This window comes from Oenanthe melanoleuca, chromosome 14 (assembly GCF_029582105.1).
Source record: "Oenanthe melanoleuca isolate GR-GAL-2019-014 chromosome 14, OMel1.0, whole genome shotgun sequence".
Classification (NCBI taxonomy): Eukaryota; Metazoa; Chordata; class Aves; order Passeriformes; family Muscicapidae; genus Oenanthe; species Oenanthe melanoleuca.
In genome coordinates, this window is record NC_079348.1 from 1,852,428 (window position 1) to 1,877,329 (window position 24,902).

A 24,902-nucleotide genomic window follows, 5' to 3' on the forward strand; every position below is an offset into this window, starting at 1 on the left:
TCAAATTCTTTCAGAGTGGAAGGAAAAAGATATTTCTTTTTAAATGGTTAAAGTTGAGGCAGAAGAAGACCCAAAATGCTTTAGGTTAAGGTGCAAATTACACACAACGAACAATGGTGTAAATGATTACAAGAAAAAAGTTACTCCACAGAAGGAGCTTTGCTGATTGGTCTGGTTTGTGCCACATTCTGTTCTCGTTACTCCAGAAGAAGTGAGCAATAAATTCAGAAGGGTTTCATTCCAAAACCTTTATGAAGGAGTGCCCAGGATTCACATCTCCAGGGAATCTTCTCACATGGGAAACATGTCCTAACAGGTGAGTGAAATGAATGAAGAGGATCTCCAACAGCCACTCCTGGTCTCCATGTCCACAGCAGACAGCTCAGGAGAATGAGTAGGAAAGTCTCTGTCAAACTCAGGGGCTACATAATGAAGTGAAGGTTCTTGGGGCTGATGTGGTGAATGGATGAGTCAGTAACTGCTGAAGCTAAAGCAGTGAGATTCTTGATGGAAGTAGTTTGGAAACATGCAGAAAGAAAAAGGAATAGAGAATAAGGTACTGAATGTATGAAGCAGGAACATTCTTCTAATGCAAACAATAACATCTGATGTTGTGTTTTAGTATGGAGAGTTGTGGGCAATTAATTTAAAATTTAAAAATATGAGAAGGCAGGATAGGGAACTTAACATTTAATTAGCATGTTAAAACCATCAGTCTGGCTCTGACTAACCCAAGTGACTTTAATGAAGAACACATTAATTCATAACTGGATTATCTTTGGATAATCTCAATATTAATTTTCTTTTTTTTTTGTTGGTTTGGTGTTTGTTTGTTTGTTTGTTGTTGCAGGATTCATAGCAACAGTTCTGCAATTTTGTTGTACAGCCTACAGCATCTAGACACATAATCTTCTGCCATGAAGCTGCTGTTTAAATTACAGAGTTTAAAACTCTTGAGGACTCTGAAGCCTCTTAATAGAACTTTCCATGGACATCCCAGGCTGCTTTCCTCTGATGTATATTCCCAGTATGAGTCCATCAGACAGGGCAAACAGGAGGTACCAAAGTACTTTAACTTTGCAAGTGATGTACTGGACAAATGGTCTGAGATTGAAAAGGTAGGTGACCTTCTGTTGTGCCAATGAAATACTTTAATTTTAAATTTCATTTGAAATAAGATGGGTTTTTGGGTTTATTTCTTTATAAAAACAACCAGTCACCAAACCAAATTTGCATAATGAAATTATACTAAAGTTTATTCTTTCTTGCTTTATTTCTTGTTATTTTGTAAGAGCATTAATGCATAGTGTAAGGCTTAAATTGAAATAGGATCCAGACTAGGAATTGGGTCTAGAGGCAATTAGGCTGGTAAACATTTCAGAATCAGAGAAGGAGAATCTATTTGGGTTACCTGAGCTTGATGAATAGCAAATCTCAATCCTTTAAGGACAAGGAAAAAAAAGCTTATATGCCAGCTGTCAAATACTCAGATCTTCCATAATTTAGAGATGTTTGTGCATTATTATTTCATGGTCCTTCAGAAGAAAATCTTATATATTTGAATTCCTATGTTTTGTAGGCTGGAAAGAGACCACCCAACCCTGCTTTCTGGTGGATAAATGGTGAAGGAGAAGAAGTGAGGTGGAGCTTTGAGGAGCTGGGGCTCCTATCTCGGAAAGTGGCCAACATGCTGACTAAAGAATGTGGGCTGCAGAAGGGAGACAAGCTGATCCTGATCCTACCACGAATCCCAGAGTGGTGGCTGGTCAAGGTGGCTTGTATGCGAGCAGGTCAGGGAGGTGAAATGGGCGTTGCAAGTCAGTTGAGGGAATCAAGAATGGATATGATTTATCAAAGGAAAATTGTGCAATAATCCAGTGAGTGCACTAGCTGCCAGGCAGTCCTGAAGGATTTTCACTAGGGGCCATAGGAGAGGTAGCTTGTGCAGTGAGCAAGAAGATGCTAGAAGGCAGGGAAGAGCCATGGAAGTCACCAGGCAGGTCCACATTCCATTCCTGACAGGAAAGCACAGGCACCTGCATTAATCTATTTGGCTGGGGAACACCAGGGCAAATCTGTATGGGAGATCAGTTTGGGAATAGTTAATAGCTTAGGTTCTTAGAAAATAATCAGATGTAGAAAAACTGCCAACACAAACTAACTTTATTTATCTTCCAGGAATTGTCATAATCCCAGGAACATCCCAGTTATCAGCCAGAGACATCCTGTACCGACTCCAGGCGTCAAAGGCCACGTGCATCATCACCACTGACAAACTGGCTCCTGCAGTGGACTCAGTGGCATCCCAGTGCCAGCTCCTGAAAACCAAGCTGATGGTGTCCAAAGGCAGCAGGGAGGGGTGGCTGAACTTCACTGAGCTGTACCAGTGAGTGTCATTAGTGGCACTGCAGTCACCAGGACAAAGCAGACCTGCTCCCACAAGCTCAACTACAACAACTGAAGTTATAATTGCATTCTCCTTTTTACAGAAAACAATCTGCTGACCATTCCTGCATCAAAACAAGCATTCAAGACCCAATGACTATCTTCTTTACCAGTGGAACCACAGGTTCTCCAAAGATGACTCAACATTCCCAGGGTAGTCTTGGTTTCAGACCCCTTTTAAGTGAAAGGTATGAAAGAGTTAAGCCTGGTTGAACATAAGATAATTGGCATAGTAGAACTATTGTAAAAAAATTCTGAATAAGAAATACCAGTGAACATCCCCAGCCCTTCTCCCTTTGAAATCAGAGTAAAAACCCCATCAAATTGCTAAGGATTAGGATTGCCCCTAATGTGTCTCAATGTTCCAATTAATACCTCTTACCCTTTTTTGGGGTGTTTTTCATTATCTTTTCTTTATTTTTTTTCCTGTTCTATCAGGTACTGGTTGGATTTGACTCCCTCTAACATGATATGGAACACAGCAGACACAGGATGGATACTAACTTCAATAGCATCTTTTTTTGATCCCTGGGTTTTTGGATCGTGCATCTTTATACATAACCTACCACAGAGTGACTCAGCAGTCATCCTAAATGTAAGGGAAAAACTCATGGAAATATATTCATCTGCAGAAAGCATGCCAAAAACATTTTGTACATAGCTGGTGAGCACATAAACAAAAATCATCCAAAAGCAGCATTAAATGCCTGCCATTCATTTCAGTGACTGTGGCAATAATCACAGTGGGTATTAATGCAGAAATGAAGTGTTTGTCTGCCCATACCTACCAAGATGAAAGTGAGCACCTCCCTGTGGTGTAGACAGAGGAGGAACTATTCTGGCCATGCCCCAAGCTGTGGGGTCCTGGTTGTGTTAACATGGGATTTTTACAATCTCTGCATCTTGCACCAACTGCAGGAGGGTCCCTCCCCCAACAGAGGGTGTGGTGCTTTTACACATGGGGGAAATGTACTTCTCCTTTCACTGTCACCTGTTTACTATCTATTCCCAAGGCAGTTTTTTGCCTGAGCTTTACATGTCCTTCTTGTTGTTTAACCCTCTAGACTCTCTGCAGATTCCCAATTGATGTCCTGGTTGGTGCTCCAACATTGTTCCGCATGCTGGTGCAAAATGATCTCTCCAAGTATGTAAAAAAAGTACTTACTGATGTTTAATTTAGCCTAATCAAATTTAGTAATCTCCTATATCTAACTGCTTGACCCAAAATAGGTCAATAATTTAGTTTAAAATATCATTCACAAGAAGACTGTAATGCAAAATTTGAGTTTTGCTGAGTTTTTTGATTAAACAGAGAAATTTGATGTTTTCTCTCAGAAATTATTAAATGCTTTGTCATAATTTTTGTTTACCCCATAAATTGTCCACACTTTGGGAAGGACCTAGAAAGTGCATGTCAGCATTACTGTGAGGTAATTATTTGTTGTGGCAGTTGTACCTCAGCCCCTGCTCCAGTTCTCACTGCCTGTCATTGCTCCTTCCTTCCCTCCTGAACTTTCTCACTTGGCCTGTTGCAGAGGGTCAGCAATCAGGGCCCTGGCTCAGCAGATCAGTATTTGGTTGTTTATAATCCCAGCTGACTTCAGCAGAAATTTTATTTTTCACATGTTTAACTCTGACAGGTACTTCTGTAGAGTGTTGAGCACAGAGTGATATTCTTGTGTCAGGAGCAGAAGGACCAGGGCCCCTCTGATTTCCCCACTTTGTGGCACCAACTCTCCCAGCAAACAGCTCTCCCATGGTGTGCTCCTGGTCTCCCCCTCTAGATTTAAGTGTTGCCTTTCATGTTTTTAACTCCCTGTGAAGATACAAATTCATGAAGCTGCAGTACTGCGTGAGTGGAGGGGAACCACTCAACCCAGAAGTGATGGAGCAGTGGAAGAGCCAGACGGGGCTGGACATCCATGAGGTGTATGGCCAAACTGAAATGGTACATCTTAGGGACAGCAGCCTGTTAAATCTTTGGAATTTCCTTTTGCTGTAAGGTTTGTTTTGTAAGAGCACAGTCTGTTTCCTCCTTCACCTTTCTGTGGGTGTTTCAGTTGCTCAATTCCCTGGTAACCTCTGAAAAACTTCCTTTCATGGCTCTGCTCACAGAACCTGCCAGAAACATGGGGCTTTGAGGGGAATGTGCTGTAATAGTTCTACAAATGTCCTTAAGATAATTCCAAGTAACAGTGACAGCCAAGAGGGCAGAGTTTGAATCTAAGGGAAGAAGACTGGTTAGCAGAGCACATGAATTTTTCACAGAGAATGGAACAGGATTCTTCCAGGGAGTTTTATGATTTTGCTTATCTGTGCCATACAGCACTGACATCTAGGATCCTATGAATCTTAATTTCTTATTTTGGAATTAGTCTAGAAAGTACATTTAATGAATTGTAGCAATTTTCTATTGCAAAACTTTGGTTTGTTTTGATTTTTGCAGGGAATAATCTGCTGTGTTGGTAAAGGAATGAAGATTAAACCTGGATCAATGGGGAAAGCAGCTCCCCTTTATGATGTTCAGGTTTGTTGATTGCTCTTTAGATTCTGTCATGGGGGATTTTTTTGTTTGGTTGGATTTGTGAGTTTGTTTTTCCATTAGACTAAAATAAAAATTGTTTTTCATCCTAGATCGTTGACAAAAATGCCAATATCCTGCCTCCAGGACAACAGGGGGAAATTGCTGTCAGAAGCAAACCTATAAGACCACTTGGTTTTTTCTCTGAATATTTAGTAAGAACTTAATTTTATTCCTCACCACCACTACCAATTTCCCCAAAGGCTCTCCAATTGCATAGTGGTCCTAAAGGCTGGACATTTTTCACCATTTAATTATTTATTACCAGAGTAATTTGTTTATTTGGATTGGTGGATGTTAGAAAAGGAAAGAAAATAATTTAGGATCAAGTTAATTTTTATCTTAAATAATAGAAATTATTTTAAACCCATTTTATTGTATTTTACATCAATATCAGTACATCCTTGACTGAAAAATTAACATTTGATGTTATGTGAGCTATAGCATAATGTATAGCTAAATGCATGCTCAAAATCTAAACTACTGCTTGTAAACCACTTTAAGGACAACCCTAAGAAAACTGCAGAGAGTGAACGTGGAGATTTTTATGTCACTGGAGACAGAGGGACTATGGATGAAGAGGGATATTTCCAGTTTATTGGCAGAGACGATGACATCATCATTTCTTCAGGGTCAGTCTGCACCCATTCTAAATCTGCCATTGTATATTCTTACATGTTGCATCCTGGTGAGCTTCTGACATCATAATCCTGGGATAGGAATGTATTATAATCCTGTATGACCTCTTGACTTTGGAATACTTGCTGTTATTATCACCTTTTCACAGACCTCCAGTATCATCTTGGTGATGATATTGGATCCATTTCCCCTGCAACATCTCATGTGTTTGAACAGAGAATGAAAAACTTCAGCTGGCAAAGGAGAGATTAGTTTAGTTTTTGACTAAAATTGAAGGAATCTGTATAGGATTCAAAGAGATTTTGAAACATTAATTTTTAACATGTTGAAAGGAAATAACTTGATGTTGTATGATGTGATACCATAACTTATCACAGCTCCAGGGTGGGATGGAGCTCCAAGGAGAGAGAACAGATGGAGAAATATCCACAGCCCCAGCAGTTCTCTGCCACAAGACCACTATGAAACACTTTCTCATTTTGTCTAAAGCTTTCATGGCTGGTTGTTGACTTGTTCTGGCTTTTTTTTTTTTTCCTTCAACATGAAAATTAAAAACCATTTGATACTATTTTTTCCAGATAAAAATTACGAACCAAATCTCATTTCTATTTTTCCTTACCTAGGTATCGCATTGGGCCATTTGAAGTAGAGAGTGCCCTGATAGAGCACCCAGCTGTAGTAGAAACAGCTGTTGTCAGCAGCCCAGACCCCCTCAGAGGAGAGGTAAGGATGCTTACAAGAGAATTCCAATCCAAGACATCTCCTGGTCCCTGCCTATCAAAGAATTTACTCTTCCTTCTTGTTTGATCTCGATGTCTCCAAACTGTCTCTGTCTTCATCTCTGTCCTTTTCTTTCACTCAAAAGGGAGGATGAAAGGTCTGCAGGTCTCATCTCAACAGGAATTCCCAGAGTTTTAAGGCTGAAATTCTGAGAGTTCTAAGCTTGGAATTCCCAGGATTTTCAGGGAGGAATTCCCTGATTTTGGGGCTGAAATTCCCAGGACTTTGAAGCTAAAACTCCCAAGATTTTCAGGATGAAATTCTGAGAGTTCTAAGCTTGGAAACCCCAGGTTTTTGGGGCCAGAATTCCTGGGGTTTGAGTCACAATATTCCCAGGATTTTGAGGTTGAAATTCCCAGGATTTTGGGGCTGGAATTCCCAGATTTTCAGGGCTGAAATTCCCACATTTTTGGGGCTGAAATTCCCATGGTTTAGGGCAGGTTATTCCAGGATTTTGAGGCCAAAATTTCCAGGGTATTTGGGCCAGAATTCCTGGGGTTTTGGGGCAGGAATTCCCAGGGTTTGGGTCTCAGAATCCCAAGCCCTTAAAAACAGATAGTATCAGATCAGTTCTGTTAATTTTACCTTACAGGTTGTGAAAGCATTTGTGGTTCTGTCCCCAACCTTTTCATCCACTGACCTGAAGAGCTTAACTCGTGACTTGCAGAATCATGTCAAGAAAACTACTGCTCCATATAAATACCCCAGAAAGGTAAATATTTCTGAGGAGAAACTTTAAAACAAGGCACCCTTCCCTAAATTTCAGGAGAATTAGCATCTAGATTTTCATGATTTAATTGAAAGAGACAGCAGTAAAGATTCATCCAGACTACTGACTCCAGAAGACCTTTCCTAAATAACATTAGTTTACATTGTTTTTCATGCCTTTTGTAAAGTACTTGTTCAAACTTCTCAAAAATTTCTAGGTTTTGAATATCCCAGCTAGATCTCCATGTTCTTAGTCAGACTCACAATAATTCTGTTTTGTGTTTAACCTTCAAACAAGCACTTGCCAGTATCTTTAGGGTAGCACATGACTCAATCTGAGTAAGACTTTATCTGCTGATCATCACAACTAATAAATATCCACCACCCCAGGAGAATACACTTGGTGTTTCTTAGTAATCCCAGCACCACAGGAAAAGAGCTACTTCAGTGCCTTAGTTAACTTGAGCAGAACTCACAGAACTAAGAACCATTAAAGACTTTTGGGCTGTAACATCTTTTTTTTCCTTCTTTTTGTCATTCATCTCTGAGCTCTGATACCATTCAGGCATTTGCCCTTTGCTGTGAGTTACTGTACTCAGTCTGGTCAGCTGAGAGGCAGCTGTACAAAGGGATGGTTTCACAAGTGGTTTGGCTTGGATTTGAGGCAGGCAGTTCTTACTGATGGGACTCCTCTCAGTTTTCCATATTAGCTTGGAGAATCCTGGAAAACCAAGCATGCTGCATTGCTTCCTCTCTTTATTTTATCTAGGTGGAATTTGTCAAAGAGCTGCCAAAGACAATCACTGGGAAGATCAAGAGGAATGAATTAAGGGACAAAGAGTGGGGACGGATATAGCATTGTTTGGAACTTAACAAAACTTCTTTCATTCCATTAGAGCTATATTCATTTCACTACTATAACTGACCTCACTCTGATCTCTTTTTATTAAGTGCCTGAGCATCAAAAAACACAGGTAACATCAAGATGTGATATTTGTACCTGCTTGCAGAGTTTCCAATATCAGTGAATTGTATTATTCTGGTGAAAAATAAAATTTTCAATGGACAACTTCAATAGCTTTTCCCTTTGAGACCTCCTCCCCATCCCTCTTACAGCCCAGCTTCTATTTGATGTTATTCTTGAGAGACAGTAAAAAAAGGTAATGCCTACATTTGAAAAGGTATTTTACATGAAATGTATTTGATTCCCCATTTCCTGAGAGTTTACTCTGACATCCAAAGCTTATGGAAAGGACATGGTGACTGGTATGGTCCCTATATGGGTTCCAAAAATGCAACCTTATGAATAGGTTGTAAAAAAAGATGTTAGTTTTTTTGCCACATGCATAGTGGCAGTAAAAATCCTAAAAATGCATTGTTACAGATGGGATATTAGCAGTTTTATTGGATAGGTTCAAAATCCACATTTTTGGTGGTAGGATGAGAACCATGTGCATGTGTCCTTTCTCCTGAAAGTGTCTTGTCTCTTCCAAGAACTAGCCAGGAGTGCAATTCTCACTGCAAGGTTGGAAGTATTCTGGAATAGATATGAATATAAGATCCCATCTTTTGCTTTAAAAACCACTCTGAGGTAAATGAAATAAGAATTGAGATTATGTTCAGTAGGTGAGAAATAATCCTTTAATAGATGATGCTGTCATGCATAATGAGAAACTAGTAAGTTGTAGAAATTCATGGTATGTACTTAATGTTGCACATATACACATATACAGTGTGTATAAATGTATGTTTTGTGTATGCATTTGGCATGTAAAATTGCTCTGCTTGCATTAGTAAGAAAGTTAATATTTAGTTTTATGTCTTGAAATGCTTAATACATTTCCAGGATGGGTTTGGAACTTGGTCCTGCAGATTTTCTGGATTGTGATTTTTGTGACTTTGAGTGAGTTATTTTAGCCAGTCCATTGAGCCAGAACATTTTATAAGTGATCTACAACTTCATCTCCTTTCCCACAATACCAAAGGTTGGAATTAAGCTTTAATGAAAAACAGAGCAGCCTTTAGATGAGTTTGGGTTTAGTTAGTCAAAAGCGATTCAGATTGTTGATATAAAACCAACTCTTCTACTAATACTTGATCTGGATCTAAATAGTCATCATGTAAGAATAAAAACAATTTATAAAAGCAATGTATGCAAGCTTATCTGTTTTAAAAGAGCTTGTTATTGAAAAGATCAGTAAGAGAAGGGATAATTTGACAAGTCTGGCCATCACATTCCAGTATTAGATTTAAGATTCAGACCAGAACTCACCATCACTGTCTGATCAGCTGTGGCAGAGCAAGGGAACTCAGCAGCTGATAATTTGTTAATGGGTTCCTTAAAATAAAAAATAAAGTTATCTCCAAACACAATCTCCCAGTCTTCTAGTGGGTGTAGAAAATTAAATCCTCCATGAGAACAAGTGGTTTGTTTAATGTGATTCTGCCAGAAGAAAAGTGAACAAAATAAGATTGTGCTCAAACCTGGCTGCAGCAGGGTTTTAAACTTCCCTTCCCTTTTCCTGTATTACAGCTTTTTTCTGAGAGATTGATTTTTCTCTCCTTCATTCAGTCAGAACAGAGGGAAAACATGTTGGATATTTTAAATGTAATGCCATTTTTGGACAGAATAACAAGAAATTGGATTAGATCTTTAAGTGAAATTTTAAAAAAAGTTTGAAAGTGTAATCTGGACACAATTTCAGCATCTGATTCTTTTTAAGGACATTCAGATTTCAAATGTCAGTTCTTTTTGGAAAAGCAATCTAATTTGAAGTGAAGTAATCAGATTTTTAAAGTAATCCACTTATTCCATGTAAGTAATACATTTTTAAATATATTTTTAAAATATAATCTAATTATGAACTTTGAAATTAATGATTTTAAAGCAAATTTAAAAGTATAGTCCTGCAACATGTTCTCGGGTTTTTGGTACTGTGCTGGGCTTCAACAGACCTGGCAAGACTTTCCCCTGAGCCCTGGTAGTGGCACAAACTGTTCTGGGAAGGGCTTGCTCAGGAGGTTTCCTCTCTCAGTCTGCACATTGGGTCAGACAGACTTTGCCAACATGTTCTTGCCATTTTGCAATGATAACCTGAACCTGGGCAGGAATAAAGGAAGAAACAAACTGGTGAATCAAAACATTTCTGTCTGATGTGTGGGCAGGAGCCTTTGCTCTGTCACACTGCCCACGGTGCCCAGCAACCACAAAAACCCCTCAGTTGTTCCAGTGGTGTGTTTGTCCTGCACTGCTGGCTGAGTCAACCAACTGATACTCCTTGTTTCTCTAAAACAGAAATTATTATTTTTGTTGGGCATTGGGAGTGATGTGCTACCTGCCAGCTAAATCCTAAAAAAAGCCTGAAGCTTTTAAATTTGCAGGCTTGCCTCAGCAAAGGAACAGAGTTTGGGATGAAACTGCTAAGTGGTGGTGTTATTTCTCAGTACAGACAATTTGGGGTTTGCTAAATAGCTGTCAAATATGATCTCTGGGAACATTTAGAGGAAGAAACTGAGAAACAGAGTGGTGCTCTTTGCTGCTGAGCTAGTCACCAGAACATGCTCATCCTGGACTTTTGTATATTCCAGCATCCTGTCTGTGTTAAGTGGACAACCTTCTGAATAAGGGTGGAAGATACACATTGCTGTTCTGCTCCTTTGAAATATTTCTAAAGCAATATATTCTCAAGAACTACAAATGTACATGGGAGAAAAGGTTTTTGAAAATAGTGTTAGAAGAGAGAAAAATGGACTGGTCCTTTTTTTTATATCTGCAGTGCTGTTACTGAAAGCCACAATATATATAACTCTGTGCCAAATATTATTTTGTGAGAATGTTTTTTAATCATTGCTGGTGATCAGACTTCCAGGTCTAGCCACTACTGGGTTGCATAGAGTTTCAGGATTAAATATAATCAAGGATTTCCTGGACTGAGGTGTCAGTTCAGACTGTGAGATATTTCCATAACAGTCAAGCCATTCCAAGGTTATGGGCACAGCAGAGGTTTAGATCATCCCTGCTAGGTCACATCTCACATTTCTTGTTTCCTCTCTGCAGCCCTTGCACTTCACACCAGGCTGCTACAGCACTTGATTCAGAAGATGTAAATAGCAGCTGAACTCGATGACCAAGGCTGTACTGAGCACAAAAACACCACTGAACCAGGAAAACGAAAAAAAGGAGAAAAAAAAAGAAAATAAAAACATCAACAACAAAAAGCACAGGGTTATTTATCTTGGATTTTCCTGGTTCTGCTGTAAACCCCCTACTCACTACCCATAAACATATCTGCTGGTAGCAGGAGCCTGGGAAAACAGCAAATGTGCTGTGGAGTAAAACTGCTGATGACCTTTCAGAACTAATTGTCTGGCTAATAAACACAAGGCCCAGGTGAGGCTGTGCCAGGAGGGTTCTGCAGGTGGATCTCACCTCTTTCATACCCTTAAGCTCTGTAATGGATATTCCTTTGCTTTCCAGCTCAAAGCTCATTATTGAGGTCAAATAGAGCACAAATGCACAAAATGCTGTGTCCATTGCATTAACCTAAATGAATCTGAGCTTGCACTACTGAAACCAGAGGAGAGTTGAGAATTTATTTCTTTAGGAGCAGAAATGGAAAAGGAGATGAAATTAAATGAAGAGCTGTTTCATGTCCCAAAAAGTGTTTAAAGTGCTCTCTGGGCTATGTGGTCTGCAGAGGAGACAGAGTTTTAGGGATTCTTCCTCAAATCCCAGAGCAGGGGCAGCTGAGTGCAGCTTGTATTGAAACAGGTGAATTGTGTATTTCCTAGTGGTCTGTAGATTGTTTGCTACTTTCTATGCCAGAAGTTAACAATTCATTTAACAATTCTATTTCTGATCTGACTTCCTTGCTTGAACATTTGACAATCAAAGGGGTGACAGGGGCAGTCTCTAACAATTGATGTAATTACCTTCATTGTTTTTCTTTTACTTTCTGTGGCTTCTGTTAAACTGACAGACTTAAGTTAAAGCTGCCAGTGTTTTCTGCCTCAAAATGATGCATCCTACTTTCACTGTACCTGTAGCAAGGGACCTCATAGAGACAGAAGCTATTTTGTACTTCAGGTCTGCACATCCCTATTCAAGTTCAGAAATGTGAGACTTATCTTACCTCCTTCTCATTTCTGCATTGAATGGTGCTGGTAGCCAACAAATCAGGAAAAGCTGTGAAGTGATGAGGACTGAAAGGGAAAAGTTCTTAATGCATTTCCAATTTTATTGCACTTTCAGGTGTTATCATTATCCCAGGGACAGCACAACTGACAGCACCAGGCATTTGCTATCACTGCTGGTTTCAAAGGCAGGTGTGTTACTATAATGGATGCCCTTGCTCCTGTGGTGTTTGCATCCAAGTGCCAGCCTCTGAAAAAAAAGCTAATTGTGTCTGAAAGTGGCAGGGCTGAGCAGCTGAACTTCAGCCAGTTACTCAACTAAGTGCCTTCTGCCTAAACCCTGTTAAGAGTTCTCTCCAGCAGAATTTCCTCATGTTTGAACACTCTTTACACTTGTATCTCATTAATGAATCAGATACCTCTAAGGGTGTAGAAGAGGCAATTTATTCTCTTTTTTATATAGGGAACCAATCTAAGGAACAGCCAAACTGCTAATTATAAAATAAGTAGCCTTATGATGTCTAGATTTATTATATAAGACCATAAAACAACACAAAGTGGGCAGGAATTACTTTTATTGACAGCTGCAGCCTGTTTACTCTCTAAAAGATAAACATTCTTTACAAAATTATTGCATGCTTCTATAACTTGATAAGGCTACTGTGAATAGCTTTTCACTATGAAAGGCTAAAAAGGGTACAGTAAAATGAATTTAATGTCTTTAGGAATCCTCTAGACAGGTCTGCCCAGCAGGCAGGATAACTGCCCTGACTTCCCTGCTGCCCATGCTGAGTGCTGAGCTGGAATTCCTTGCAGGAATGGGCAATGTTTGCATGCCAAGCCAACAAACATCAGTCCTGGCAGAGCATTTTTCATCTGTTTTTTACATGCCACGCCATGTAAATGTAAGAACACCATGCCCACAATGAACAGTTACTCATATTTCATGTTGTTTTCCAGGCAGGCCACAAAACTAAGCCTCTTAGATTTACAGGATTAGCTGTTTTAAGATGGCATAACCACAGGGTGATTGCTCTTTGAATAGGAATATAATACAGGAAGGATTTGCAGCATGATTCTTTGGGGCACAGGATATTACCTGCTGCTTCCAATCAGTGGGAGTTACTGGTGTTACTTACAGCTCTCCCCTACTGTATTTCACAAATGAAATGATAAATGAACTGAATTACATGAAAACTCATATTTTAATTACACAGCTGTGACCCTCAAGGCAAGTACTGGGAAACATTGAGGCTGTGAGATTGGCTTGTTCTTAACAGAAATTATCTTCAAGTTTCTGAGTTCTAATCTAGCACAAGGGGAAGAACCAATCTCAAGGCCAGGGTTTCATACCAAGGGATGAACTCCACCATCACCTCTTCAGCTGATGTCTGGGCACTGTAACATCTTTCCTCAGCACTGACAGTGACAGCAATTTTTTGGCTTTTCATGCAAGTGAGATAATAATGTCTTATAGTTCATCCATGAAGGTTTGAATTCAAAGCACTGAAGCACTGTCTGACCATGGAGGAACCACTGAGCCCAAAAGTGACAGCAGAGTGGAAAAGCCATGGAATTAATGTCCAAACAATGAATGTGCAGAAAGTGCAATTTGAAAAATCAGGCACACATGTCAATGAGAGAGCAGAGGAAAGAAAATAAAACCTCCCACTAATTACCCAGAGTTCTGCCCTTGGAAGGTAAGCAGGCTGTCATGAATCATGATTACCAACATCAGCCACCAATAAACATTCACAGTTGGCTTTTGTGTCTGGTCTCACATGGTTCTTTCCTTTGTGTGACTCAGACATTGATGGTTTTAATCCACACACAAAAATCTTCAAAAATTTAAAGAAGACACCACGGGACATAAGAAAGCAGGGTTTTAATAAATGGGTTGCAAGGGAGACAGGACTAGGGAAAAAAGTCATCTTCTTTTTCCAATTTTTGAAAGAAGAGGAAAATATAAATTATGAGAGACTTGACCACGTCCTTTTCATTAAACCAAGACAAGTAACAAATTGTGTTCTTTAAGATAAGTCTTTTCCCATTAGCAATGCACAGGCTTTTATGCTAGAAATAAAATACTAAAGCTAGAAAGTTCTACAAGAAGCATACTCAAAACCCTGCTGGAAAGCAAGTTATAGCTGCACTGGTTTTGATTGGTTTTTAGGAGTCACAGGGACAGTCCACTGTAACAGTAAGACAACAGAAGGACTCACTAGCATTATTTTCCATCTGAAACAAAATACCATAAAGCTAAAACTGTAACAAAAATGAAAATTTAATTCCCCTTATCTAGTATAGTATAATGGCAAGCTTCCTTCATAAGCTTCCAAGCAGTATTTAAATTCAAACTTTGAGACTTAAGGAAAAAAAAACCAAACAGAAACACTTTATAAAATCCCCCAAGGATTGAGTCTTTGGAAAGAGCAGCAAAAGGCTATCTGCAGGAAATTAGTCAAAAGGATTCCATTCAGTGACTACAGCATTTACTACAAACCAGTAAGTGCTGCATACACAGCTAATGTAAACACACATGTAGTTTTTGATAAAACCATCAGCAATGCCTGCACTGTACTTCTACTGTTCTAAAACAGTCCAATCTTTTACTCCAAATCATCTCATAATATTCAAGTATTTATATATATAGTAACAGTTCTTCTCATTCATGTCAAGACAGCATATCCTTGTGTATTTATAAATACATGTATAAAACCCTCCATCAAATTATTGTCTTTACATCATTCTGTTGTTCATACAGAAAAACACTACTGAGCTCTGCAGCTGTCAGCTCACTTCCTTCCCAAAACTCTCTGTAACCAGCTCTTTTCCAGATCTCTCACTTCTGACAATAATTGCCCAGAGCTGCTTCTGTGCTGCCTTTTGGCTTCTGCAGCCTCCAGATATAACGAAGAGTTCATAGATGCCAGGCTGGCCACATCTACATATACATGCACAGACCCCTGCCTGTGTGCCAGGTACAGGAAATGCAGAACAAAGCTGCAGGAGGACAGCAAGCTCCACCAGAAAGGTGATGCACTCTTGAGCACCTTTGCATCTGCTGAAATGTCAGTCCTACCTGCAATGAGCATTAAAATTCTTACACGTGTGGATTTTAAAACCAGGACTTTAAAACAAAACCCCCTCTCCTCATTCCAACACCCTTTCAGAACTCATGGGCAACTATTTTTTATGTGTTTGGAGTACATTTACCTTTCCCTTATATCACATTTTCTACACTGTCAAAGCATCATTCCCCTTGGGCTCAGACTCTATTTCACTTTGATTCTTGTTCTCTTCTTTTACTTCTTTAGAGCTCTTCTCCTCCTCCTCAGTTTCGGCTTTAACTACCTCTGAATTCTGTTCTTCTGTCACACTTGATGGGTTCTGCTGTGCATCTTCTTTGCTGCTCTTCACCACCTCCTGCAGATTGTATTTTCTGAACAGAACATAGTCCCTCACCACACTTAAGCAACAGACGGTTTTTATTATTTCCACCACAACTGTGTATTGTGGATTATTGAGATCAACCTTGTTTTCAGGATTGAGGCTGCCCACAATTCCTGTAAAAGAAGATGCAATTTAAAAGAATGCTGGAAAAACTGTTTAAGAGCATAAGTATGTCTTGTTTCTCAGTACTTGCAGTGAAATTATTTTTCAGCTACTTCAGTCCTACTGATGGAACATTCTGTATGTCCTACTCTGTTCTGCTATTTTAGGCAACTACAAAAATAACTGGCTACAACTGAGGGGGATCCTGTCTTCTCTCTCTTAATTTTTATCCATCCAACAAAATACTCGAGAAAGGTGAAGCTATTATATGAGTCAAATATTGAACAGAAATAGTAAAATTATTATTTCAATACAGCATCCAGAGAGAAAGCCTAAGAGCAGCCATTTCAAAGCTCATATAATTGATACCACAAATTATATTCAACATTGTTCCCTCTTCTGCTTATAGTCTCTTATGACATCAACACCAACAAGAAATACTGATGTCAGGTTTTTTTTTAAGTCTTAGAGAAGCTTTTAGAATTCAACATAGAGGTTTCAAGCAACAAATGTCTAAGTCCATTACGACCTCTTTTAATGGTCTGACCCATGTTATGCATGCAATATACTTGTGCATGTAAACTTGTTCTGCTTCGTGTTAAATCCATACATACCTGCCAGCTCCTTAATGACTTCTTCCCTACTCATATGGCTGTTATTACGAGCTTTGTAAACAATCTGAAAAGTACCCTTGTTAGGGGCCTTAAACCAAGGCTCAAAAAACGTTTCTGTGTATTTTTTCATATCTTCCATAAAAGCTTTGCAAGTTCCAGAAATGGGCAGCATGCGCAGAATGACTCTTGTTTTCTTCTTTTTAGTGGTGTGCATATCCTTTAGTATATGATGCACCAGGTTCTCAGGTTCTACAAGAAAAACAGTTGGGGATGAGCAACAAATTGAAGGCATTATCTACCCTCTTCCCCTTCTAAATAATAAGCTGGGAACTTGGCTGCACTGCTGTCAGCCTCAAATTCTTCTATGTAAAGCATTGTTTTACTATACCAACACTAGAATATCAAAGATTGTTTTGTCAAAGCAGTTTCCTCTACGTTTACCTTCTTCACTAACAACAAAATTCAGTGGCACAGCCAAAGGGAAGGGTATTTTTTTGATATACAGGTGTTACTAGGAAGCCACACTGTGTGGCCTTTGACAAACAGCGCTGGGAGCAGCTGCACACTCAGCGTGAGGAAGTCCCACCTATGCCCTGCGTTCTGATGAACACCACGTTGTTGGCACCACTCTCCACCGACTGGAAGCGCCGCAGCTTCTGCTCCGTCGAGGCACGGATCTGACCAACCTCCTTCTTCAGAGCCGCCTCCACATCATCCTCATCCTCCTCCCCGTCGCTTCCAGACAGCCTCTCGTCGTGATCTGAAAACTTCACACAGGCCCCGTTTGTCGGTGAGCACCGAAACATTCGGGGGTGCTGCACACACACGCGGTTTGTCCCACACACACGCGGTTTGTCCCACACACACGCGGTTTGTCCCACACACACTGGGTTTGTCCCACACACACGCGGTTTGTTCACACACACGGTTTGTCCCACACACACTCGGTTTGTCCCACACACACGCGGTTTGTCCCACACACACGCGGTTTGTTCCACACACTCGGTTTGTCCCACACACACTCGGTTTGTCCCACACACACTGGGTTTGTCCCACACACACGCGGTTTGTTCACACACACGGTTTGTCCCACACACACTCGGTTTGTCCCACACACACTCGATTTGTTACACACACACGCGGTTTGTCCCACACACACTCGATTTGTTCCACACACACGCGGTTTGTCCCACACACACGGTTTGTTCCACACACGCGGTTTGTCCCACACACGCGGTTTGTCCCACACTCAGGCTCGTTCCCCACGCTCAGCCCTGAGGGAGCCGAGGCCCCGCTCCGCCGCCCCGGCCCCGCCGCACGCACCTGCTCGGGCCCGTAGAGCAGGTCCCCGTACTCGCCCAGCAGGCTGTAGGCCTCCCCCACGCACTTGCGCTCGTTCATGTTGCAGGTGATGAGGATGCCTCGCATGCCGGCCTCCAGCTGCCGCCCGGCGCCGCGGGGCCGCTTGGCGCGGCCGGCCCCCGCCGCGAAGTGCCCCTTGGGCCGCCGCTTGCGCGCCGCCGGCTCGGCCGCGGCCATGGGGCAGCTCCGCCAGCAGCGCCGGAACGGCGTCAGCGCCGCCACCGCCCCGAGCCCGCCCGGCACAGCGCCGCGCCTGGAGCGGCGGCCGCGGCGCCGGCAGCGACCGCGGGGAGCGGGGCTGGGGGACAGAACCGCGGGGAGCGAGACTGAGGGAGCGGGACTGGGGGAGAGACCCGCGGGGAGCGAGACACGGGGAGAGAACCGCGGGGAGCGAGACTGGGGGAGCGGGGCTGGGGGAGAGACCCGCGGGGAGCGAGACACGGGGAGAGAACCGCGGGGAGCGAGACTGGGGGAGCGGGGCTGGGGGAGAGAACCGCGGGGAGCGGGGCTGGGGGACAGAACCGCGGGGAGCGAGACTGAGGGAGCGGGGCTGGGGGAGAGAACCGCGGGGAGCGGGGCTGGGGGACAGAACCGCGGGGAGCGAGACTGGGGGAGCGGGACTGGGGGAGAGACCCGCGGGGAGCGGGGCTGCGGGACCGAACCGCGGGGAGCGAGACTCTTGGACCGGCCCGCGGGGAGCGGGACTCGGGGAGCGAGGCTCCGGTACTGACCCGCCGGGACCGAGCCCCCGGAGCGCGGTGCGGACCGCGGTGCCGAGCGCTCTGGTGGCGCTCAGCCGCCGCCAAACTCGTAGCCTTTGATGCTTTTGCTTCCCCCGAGCTCCGGTTCCAGAGTTAAAGTCTGCGTTAATAATTCCGAACTGAGGAGAGCCAGCAGCCCTCGGTCCGACACCGACCCGAGAGATGCTTCGGCCGATTCCCTGCCTGTCCGACCCCCGAAGGCGTCACGGTGTAGAGGGACCAGCTAAACCAAAAACTCTTTGAACAGGTAAGTGGAGGCTTGGAAAAATAGCGAAGGTGTGCTAACAGAACAGCTGTGGCCCGCAGCGGAGTTCCTAAAGGAAGGTGTCTGTGTGCATCCCGGTCCGTAAGAGCCCCCTCTCCCTGCTGTAACTTTTAAGCTTCTTGGACAATTAAGGGGGTAAGAATTATTACAGGTTTTGATCTGTGGAAAAAACTGACCAAGGCAGTTGCTCCAAATCCAATACAAGAAAACCACCATTGGAAGCAAACTGTGCTAGAAGTGGAGAAAAAATGAAAGTATTTGCTGCTTTTTTGCAGGATTTTTACAAACTAAGATATTTACACAGTAATGTAAAGTAAGACATTACACTATATCCTTCTTAGTTTAATTTTGAGTACATTTGTACCTGATTCTCATCATTTCATGGGATTTCCATCATTCCACACGATTCCCTGCCCCAGGGGCTACACTACGAGCTAAAGCAGACACTGATACAAATGAAATGGGAAACTCAGAGAGGCAAGAGCACAACAGTGATGTGTGTTAAATAAAATATTTAATGAAATATCAGTATCTTATCTTTATTGTTACTTAAAGGATAAAAAACTCTGTAAGAGTTCAGGAGAATACTATTGCTTCAAAAATCACTTTTGATGTGCAACATCTCCTAAAGATATTTTAAAATCTTTCAAAAGTTTCAATAATTAAAAGTTGTAGGCATTACAGATATTTAGAAAAAAAGTGCAAATAAAATCTGAGTCATTAACATCTTTAGGGACTGGACTAGTAAAGTATTTAAAATATATGATAGAACAGAAATTTTAGAATAGTAGCAACAGGTGCTCATGCTCTAATTTTAGCACTTAATAGTTTTATCTCTTCTCTCACACTTCATTAAGAAGATACTTTATAATCTGCTGATATTTTTGAATGTTTAAGCAACTTTCCTTTCTATCTATGTTAACCACAAACTGTCCTTTTTGTCCCATTCTGAGAATATCTGACATCATTTGACTGTCCTGATTACATCAGCATGAAACTTAAAAAGCTTAAGATTCAGACAAAAAAAACTGTATCCATTTTCAAGTTCTCATCGAGGGTCTAAGAGACAAATACCTTTTGTAGTAAGAATTTTCTGTATTGTTAGAAAAAGTTCCAAGAGAGGTCAAAGCATCTGCCTTAAAGGTAAAACCATTAGATTTCTCTTTCAGAAGAGCATATTCCCACTTGAAGTATCCACAACCTTTCTTATCACCTCCTTGCTTGCCAACAGGACAACAGAAAAATGCTCTGCCATGATTTGGGCCAGCATTTGACACAGAGAGTTTTCTGGCTCTTCGGCCACAGTTACACAGAGGGGGAGTTGATTTCACATTTCTCACAGCTCTTACAGACTCGTTCAAATTGACTGTGGAGTTCAGAACAGCAGGAGATACTTTGGGTAAATCTGAACTTCTCAAAAATAAGGAGTGATCAAAAGAGGAATTTTTCTCTTCATATATATGAAAAGACTGCTTTTTTGCTGGTGGGCATGTTTTTGGACTAGTTGGCTTTCTTTTAGGAGCCTCTAAAGGAGTCGAGTAATTTCCAATTAATGCTGATTGTGCTGAAACAGCATTTCCCTTTGCAGATGGTAACTTAAAAGCTGAAAATTTTGAAGTCTGCCTTTGTACTGTCCCTATATCATAGATTGTGGTATCAGGACTTTTGTAAACAACAGACTTCAGCAGTTCCATGGGTGCTGCACCTTCCTCCAAACTCTGATTATCTGAACTTGTCACAGCCAGTTGTTTTGAAATACTTTCTTCTTCTTCAAACACTGTTAGACTATCTGTACTTGAGTCATCCTTGAGCTGAAGAGAGTCTGAATTTTGTTCATATTGAGATTCTGGTATCAAAGCAACATCTTCCCAGTCTGTCAGCAGAGACAAGCACTCAGAACTGGTGCTGACGTTCCCACTGGAGAGAGTAACTGAGGGGATGGTGGTGGAGACAAGCACCAGCCCTGATCCCTGCACTGGGAGGCTGGGCCTGGTTGTTCTCAGAGGCTGCCCAATGCTCAGTCTCTGCTGGATGCTTGTTGATGGCTGTGCCAGACCCAGAGGAACAGGAGACCTGGCAGTAGATGTTGCTGAAGAGCTGTGGGATTGAGTATGGAACTCAGTCCTTGAGCTGCTGCTGGGAATGACACAGACACCTGCAGAGGGATCAGTGCAAGTGATCTGCTGTTCCCCAGCCTGTGCATTGGCACTGATCTTGTTTCCAGCAATACTGTCGTGTTTGTTCTCAGCCAGAGATTTTGTTTCACAAGTCCCATCTCTAGATGTTTCAGGTCTGCTCTTACTTCCCAGTGGAGTCTTGTCAGTGATGTTTACAGTCAGTGTTCTGGAAATTAAATTACTTTTCTGATGTGCCCAGGGAGTCCATAAACAAAAGCAGATTTTGGAAAGTGAATACCCAGACATTTTGGGAATAAATGCACAAAATTAATAAGTGTATCAGCCTAAGGATGTTCTTTCCAAATCATAGTCAAGATGCTGGGTTTATTATTTGAATAGCTCACCTTTCATCTGTATTCCAGGTTACAAAGCAAGTAGACAGGAAGATACAAAGTAGTGACTAACCTTATCCAAAGATTTAGTAATTTTCAGCACACATCCATCACAAATCAGCCTCCAAGCAAGACGAGCAGTATTCCGGGAATCATCCAACCCTTCAAAATATGGGTATATTAATGTCTTCTTTTTAAACTGCTCCTGGGGATAGTTCTCATTACAGGAAAATGTAATCTAGGTAAGCCTTACATGAATGACAAGGAGTCACAGAACTGTGATACTTAGTCATCTAGTTCAAAAAAAGGAAGTAGAAGTAGAAAATTCCAAATAATTCTCTGTGCTGAAATATCTGAAGAATTATCCACAGAGCTGAATATTTATTCACAATTTTAAATATCCTTGCTCTTTTTATTAATCAGGTAAAAAGAAAATATTATGCCAGAATTCTCTCACTTAACATGATATCCAGAGCTATCAAGTAAAAATCAAGTAAAATCAAGTTTCTTTATCTTCCCTCCACCTCTTCTCTTTTGCATCCTAGCAATTTATAAATTGATCTTGTGAACATACACTCAGTAGTAGAGAAGGCTTCAGAAATTAAGTATAAGGTTTGAAATAACAAACTGATCTCAGAGCACTTTGCATTTCTTGTTTTGATGGTCTGTTGGACAGAACATGGCATAACTTGAAACAGTAGTTACTACTCAGAGTAATGGCTAACTATTAACTAGCTGCTTTAGGTTAAGCTAAACAGTACTATTTAGCTAGATACACATATTTATATATATATTAAAATGAGGATCATCATGCTTACCAGAATGTTCCCGTCCTTCAAAAACAATCCCCAAATCCTGCAAAGCTCCATTTAGTCCTTTAGGCTTTCTGTTATAGAAGGCCTAAGGAAAGAAATGCAGGTGCTTAACATGAAGCATTTCAAAACCTTTCCCTAGTGAAGCAAAGCCATTTCAGAAATATCCCCCTATGAATAATAAATCTCACAAGGCAATTAAGCAAGTTGGATATCTGCATTTTACAGTGAGGATAAGACTAAAGTGACTTACCCTGTTAGAAATCAGAATGGAAAGAACCATGAACCCCTTCTCTCAGTCTTAAGAAAATCCATTCTGTCTGAGCTCTGGAGTCATTTGTCTGCATTCTATGGCTTACATTGATGAAAGTCTTAACAGACAGTATTGAAAAATACACTATAAATTATACCTTAAGATGCAATCAAAGGCATGGGCATGAATATATTTGGCATAGGTATGGATTTTTTTGTAAGTGAAAAAATTGAGTATTATTACCTGCTCTTGATATGAGTATCTGATTTGATCACTAGAAAGGGGAAATATTCACACTGTTTATCTTTAGAGACCTAATTCTGCTACCTACCTCTAAGGTACCTCTAAGTACCTCTAAACAGACTATAATGAAGACCTCCTACCCAGTAGTATAAGGCAGCAATAAGAACACACAAAACAAAAAAAATTATAGGAAGCAAGGAGAGCAAAACATGTCAGGAAAGGAAGAGCAGCTCATAAACTCTCATCATTCTTTTATCAAACAACAGTCTTTTCCTAGCATTAAGATTTCTATTCAAATTCACACAGTTCTAGGGCAGTTGGTTACTGAGTAGTAACAAGGAATAAAACCAGGTTACTGGTCACTGGGACACACAGCATTGCCTTGTAAGTTCAGGTACAGTCAGCCTTTGAGGTGAGTGTGGGGAGGAATGTTCCAGTCTGTCAATCTTCTCACCCTGTAGGTCGCTTTGAGATCAATCCAGGAATTCAGAATGTCAGGTTTGTGCAGCTGCTTCCTTTTACACTCGTAGTGCAAACACACACCCAGGTCCCAGTCTGTGCAGGGAAAACCACAGTCAATGCACCACCACAGAGCTGGCCTAAAATCCACATAGTGTGGCCTATGTGTCCCTTTATGAGGCCTAAAAATCTACATAAAGGGACACAACAGCAACACACTGTCAGCATCCTGTGCTGCTGGACAGGAGGCACAGCCTGTGAAGTGGTTGCCCATGGGAAACACTGGGGTTGCAGAAGAAGCAAACCCCTGTTGTTAGTAAATAACTTCAGACAGTTAAAGATCTCAAAGACATCAATTCATTTAGACACACTAAGAATGGTCATACAGTTCACTAAAGCAGAAAAATGTAACAGTGTCAGGCTCTGGAGTCAAAGGTGAACAAATCAGGATTCCATGGATTTTATATTTTCAGTCTTATCCCAGTATTCCACATTTTTAATACCTAGTAACAGGATTCTGGCTGCCTAAAATGAAGACACAATCTCACTAGTGCCACCTAATGTTATTGCTGTGCAGAAAAAGCAAATGAAAATGTTATTTACCTGTCCAAGTAACAAAGGCACATGCTTTTGCTTCTGAAGTACAATTACTCTGACTATCTGTAGTGAATATAATTTTCTTCTCCTTTTGTATCTTTTGAATCCATTTCAAAAACTGTGATAAGCAGATGTTTAGAGGCACTCCTTCGTCAACTTGATTCTTCAAGGAACAGAACAAGAAGCATGTATGTGTTAGAATGCACTGAAATTCATTTCAGGTTTATTTCCTTTTAGCCCTTTAAAGGCCTCTTTAAATAAAAAAGTAATCAGCAATTATACAACTGTAAAACAATCTTAAGTCACAATTATACCTGTGTTATGCCAGTTAGTTCTGTACAGAATTCAGAGAGAATAGGATGCTCCTGGGGCTGGACATACATGTGGAATTCAGATTCAATCACTCCTGTTGAGGTGTTTAACAGGACTGCTGGAAATTCAACTGCAACAGACACAGAAGGAGAGGAAGAAACAAAACAAACAAAACAGAACCAAAACACAAAGCCAGAAAGGCTAAAACTGTTCACAGGAATACCATTTTTATATGGGTTCCTGCCAACTCAGCATATTCCATTATTCTATTATATATATACATATATATACACACTTATATATATAAACATAGAATTCTAGCATGATGCTGATAAGGCCAAGGTTGTGGGTTTCATCCCTGTGTGGATCATTCAATTAAGATCCTTGTCGATCTCTTCCAGTTCAGAATATTCTGTGATATACGTATATGTAGATGCGTACACATTTCTGTTATTTATATATCTATCATTCCATTACAGGGGTTAAAAGGCACATAACACAGAGAAGCCGCGGGGCACTCACTGATCTCGGGCCCGCGCTGCCCGCGCTCCGCCCAGCACGTGGCCTCGAAGTCCAGCACCACGAGGAAGCCGAAGCGCTGCCCCGCGGCCGCCCGCGCCCCGCTCCGCGCCCCGGCGCTGCTCCGCGCCAGCCCCAGCCGCCTGCGGGGAGCACCGCGATCAGGGGACACGGCCACCGCGGGGACACGGACACGGGACACGGCCACCGCGGGGACACGGACACACGGGGACACGGACACTGGGCACGGGACACAGACACGGCACACGGACATACGGACACGGACCTGGCCAGGCGCTTGGTGGCCATGGCCGCGCTCCGCCGCCTCAGCGAGCAGCCGCCATTTCAAAGCTCC

At 41.6% G+C, this 24,902-nt stretch overlaps 3 protein-coding genes across 4 annotated transcripts; 1 reads left to right on the forward strand and 2 right to left on the reverse strand.

Annotated features, from left to right (window-relative positions):
• The first annotated feature begins 152 nt into the window (after positions 1 to 152).
• On the forward strand, positions 153 to 8,228 carry LOC130259094 (acyl-coenzyme A synthetase ACSM4, mitochondrial-like). 2 transcript variants are annotated; one of them, XM_056503057.1, is made up of 14 exons: positions 153 to 316; positions 851 to 1,118; positions 1,580 to 1,790; positions 2,179 to 2,386; positions 2,490 to 2,633; positions 2,884 to 3,040; positions 3,510 to 3,589; positions 4,270 to 4,393; positions 4,892 to 4,972; positions 5,080 to 5,181; positions 5,531 to 5,658; positions 6,289 to 6,388; positions 7,038 to 7,157; positions 7,923 to 8,228. In XM_056503057.1, exons 2-14 carry the CDS (start codon positions 918 to 920, stop codon positions 8,007 to 8,009), a joined length of 1,743 nt encoding a protein of 580 aa, XP_056359032.1. In that variant the 5' UTR covers positions 153 to 316; positions 851 to 917; the 3' UTR covers positions 8,010 to 8,228. The 2 variants fall into 2 exon arrangements, with proteins under 2 accessions (XP_056359032.1, XP_056359033.1); XM_056503058.1 differs by lacking the exons at positions 5,531 to 5,658; positions 7,038 to 7,157; positions 7,923 to 8,228 and having other exon boundaries at positions 227 to 316; positions 6,289 to 6,386.
• Positions 8,229 to 14,154: 5,926 nt separating this feature from the next.
• On the reverse strand, positions 14,155 to 18,020 carry THUMPD1 (THUMP domain containing 1). Its single transcript, XM_056503567.1, has 4 exons — positions 17,779 to 18,020; positions 17,042 to 17,222; positions 16,456 to 16,704; positions 14,155 to 15,852 (listed from the first exon to the last, which is right to left on the reverse strand). Exons 1-4 carry the CDS (start codon positions 17,992 to 17,994, stop codon positions 15,524 to 15,526), a joined length of 975 nt encoding a protein of 324 aa, XP_056359542.1. The 5' UTR covers positions 17,995 to 18,020; the 3' UTR covers positions 14,155 to 15,523.
• An 818-nt stretch (positions 18,021 to 18,838) lies between these two features.
• ERI2 (ERI1 exoribonuclease family member 2) lies at positions 18,839 to 24,891 on the reverse strand. The gene is made up of 8 exons (XM_056503427.1): positions 24,834 to 24,891; positions 24,551 to 24,690; positions 24,031 to 24,158; positions 23,723 to 23,879; positions 23,115 to 23,215; positions 22,171 to 22,252; positions 21,426 to 21,514; positions 18,839 to 21,206 (listed from the first exon to the last, which is right to left on the reverse strand). Exons 1-8 carry the CDS (start codon positions 24,854 to 24,856, stop codon positions 19,884 to 19,886), a joined length of 2,043 nt encoding a protein of 680 aa, XP_056359402.1. The 5' UTR covers positions 24,857 to 24,891; the 3' UTR covers positions 18,839 to 19,883.
• Positions 24,892 to 24,902: the final 11 nt, after the last annotated feature.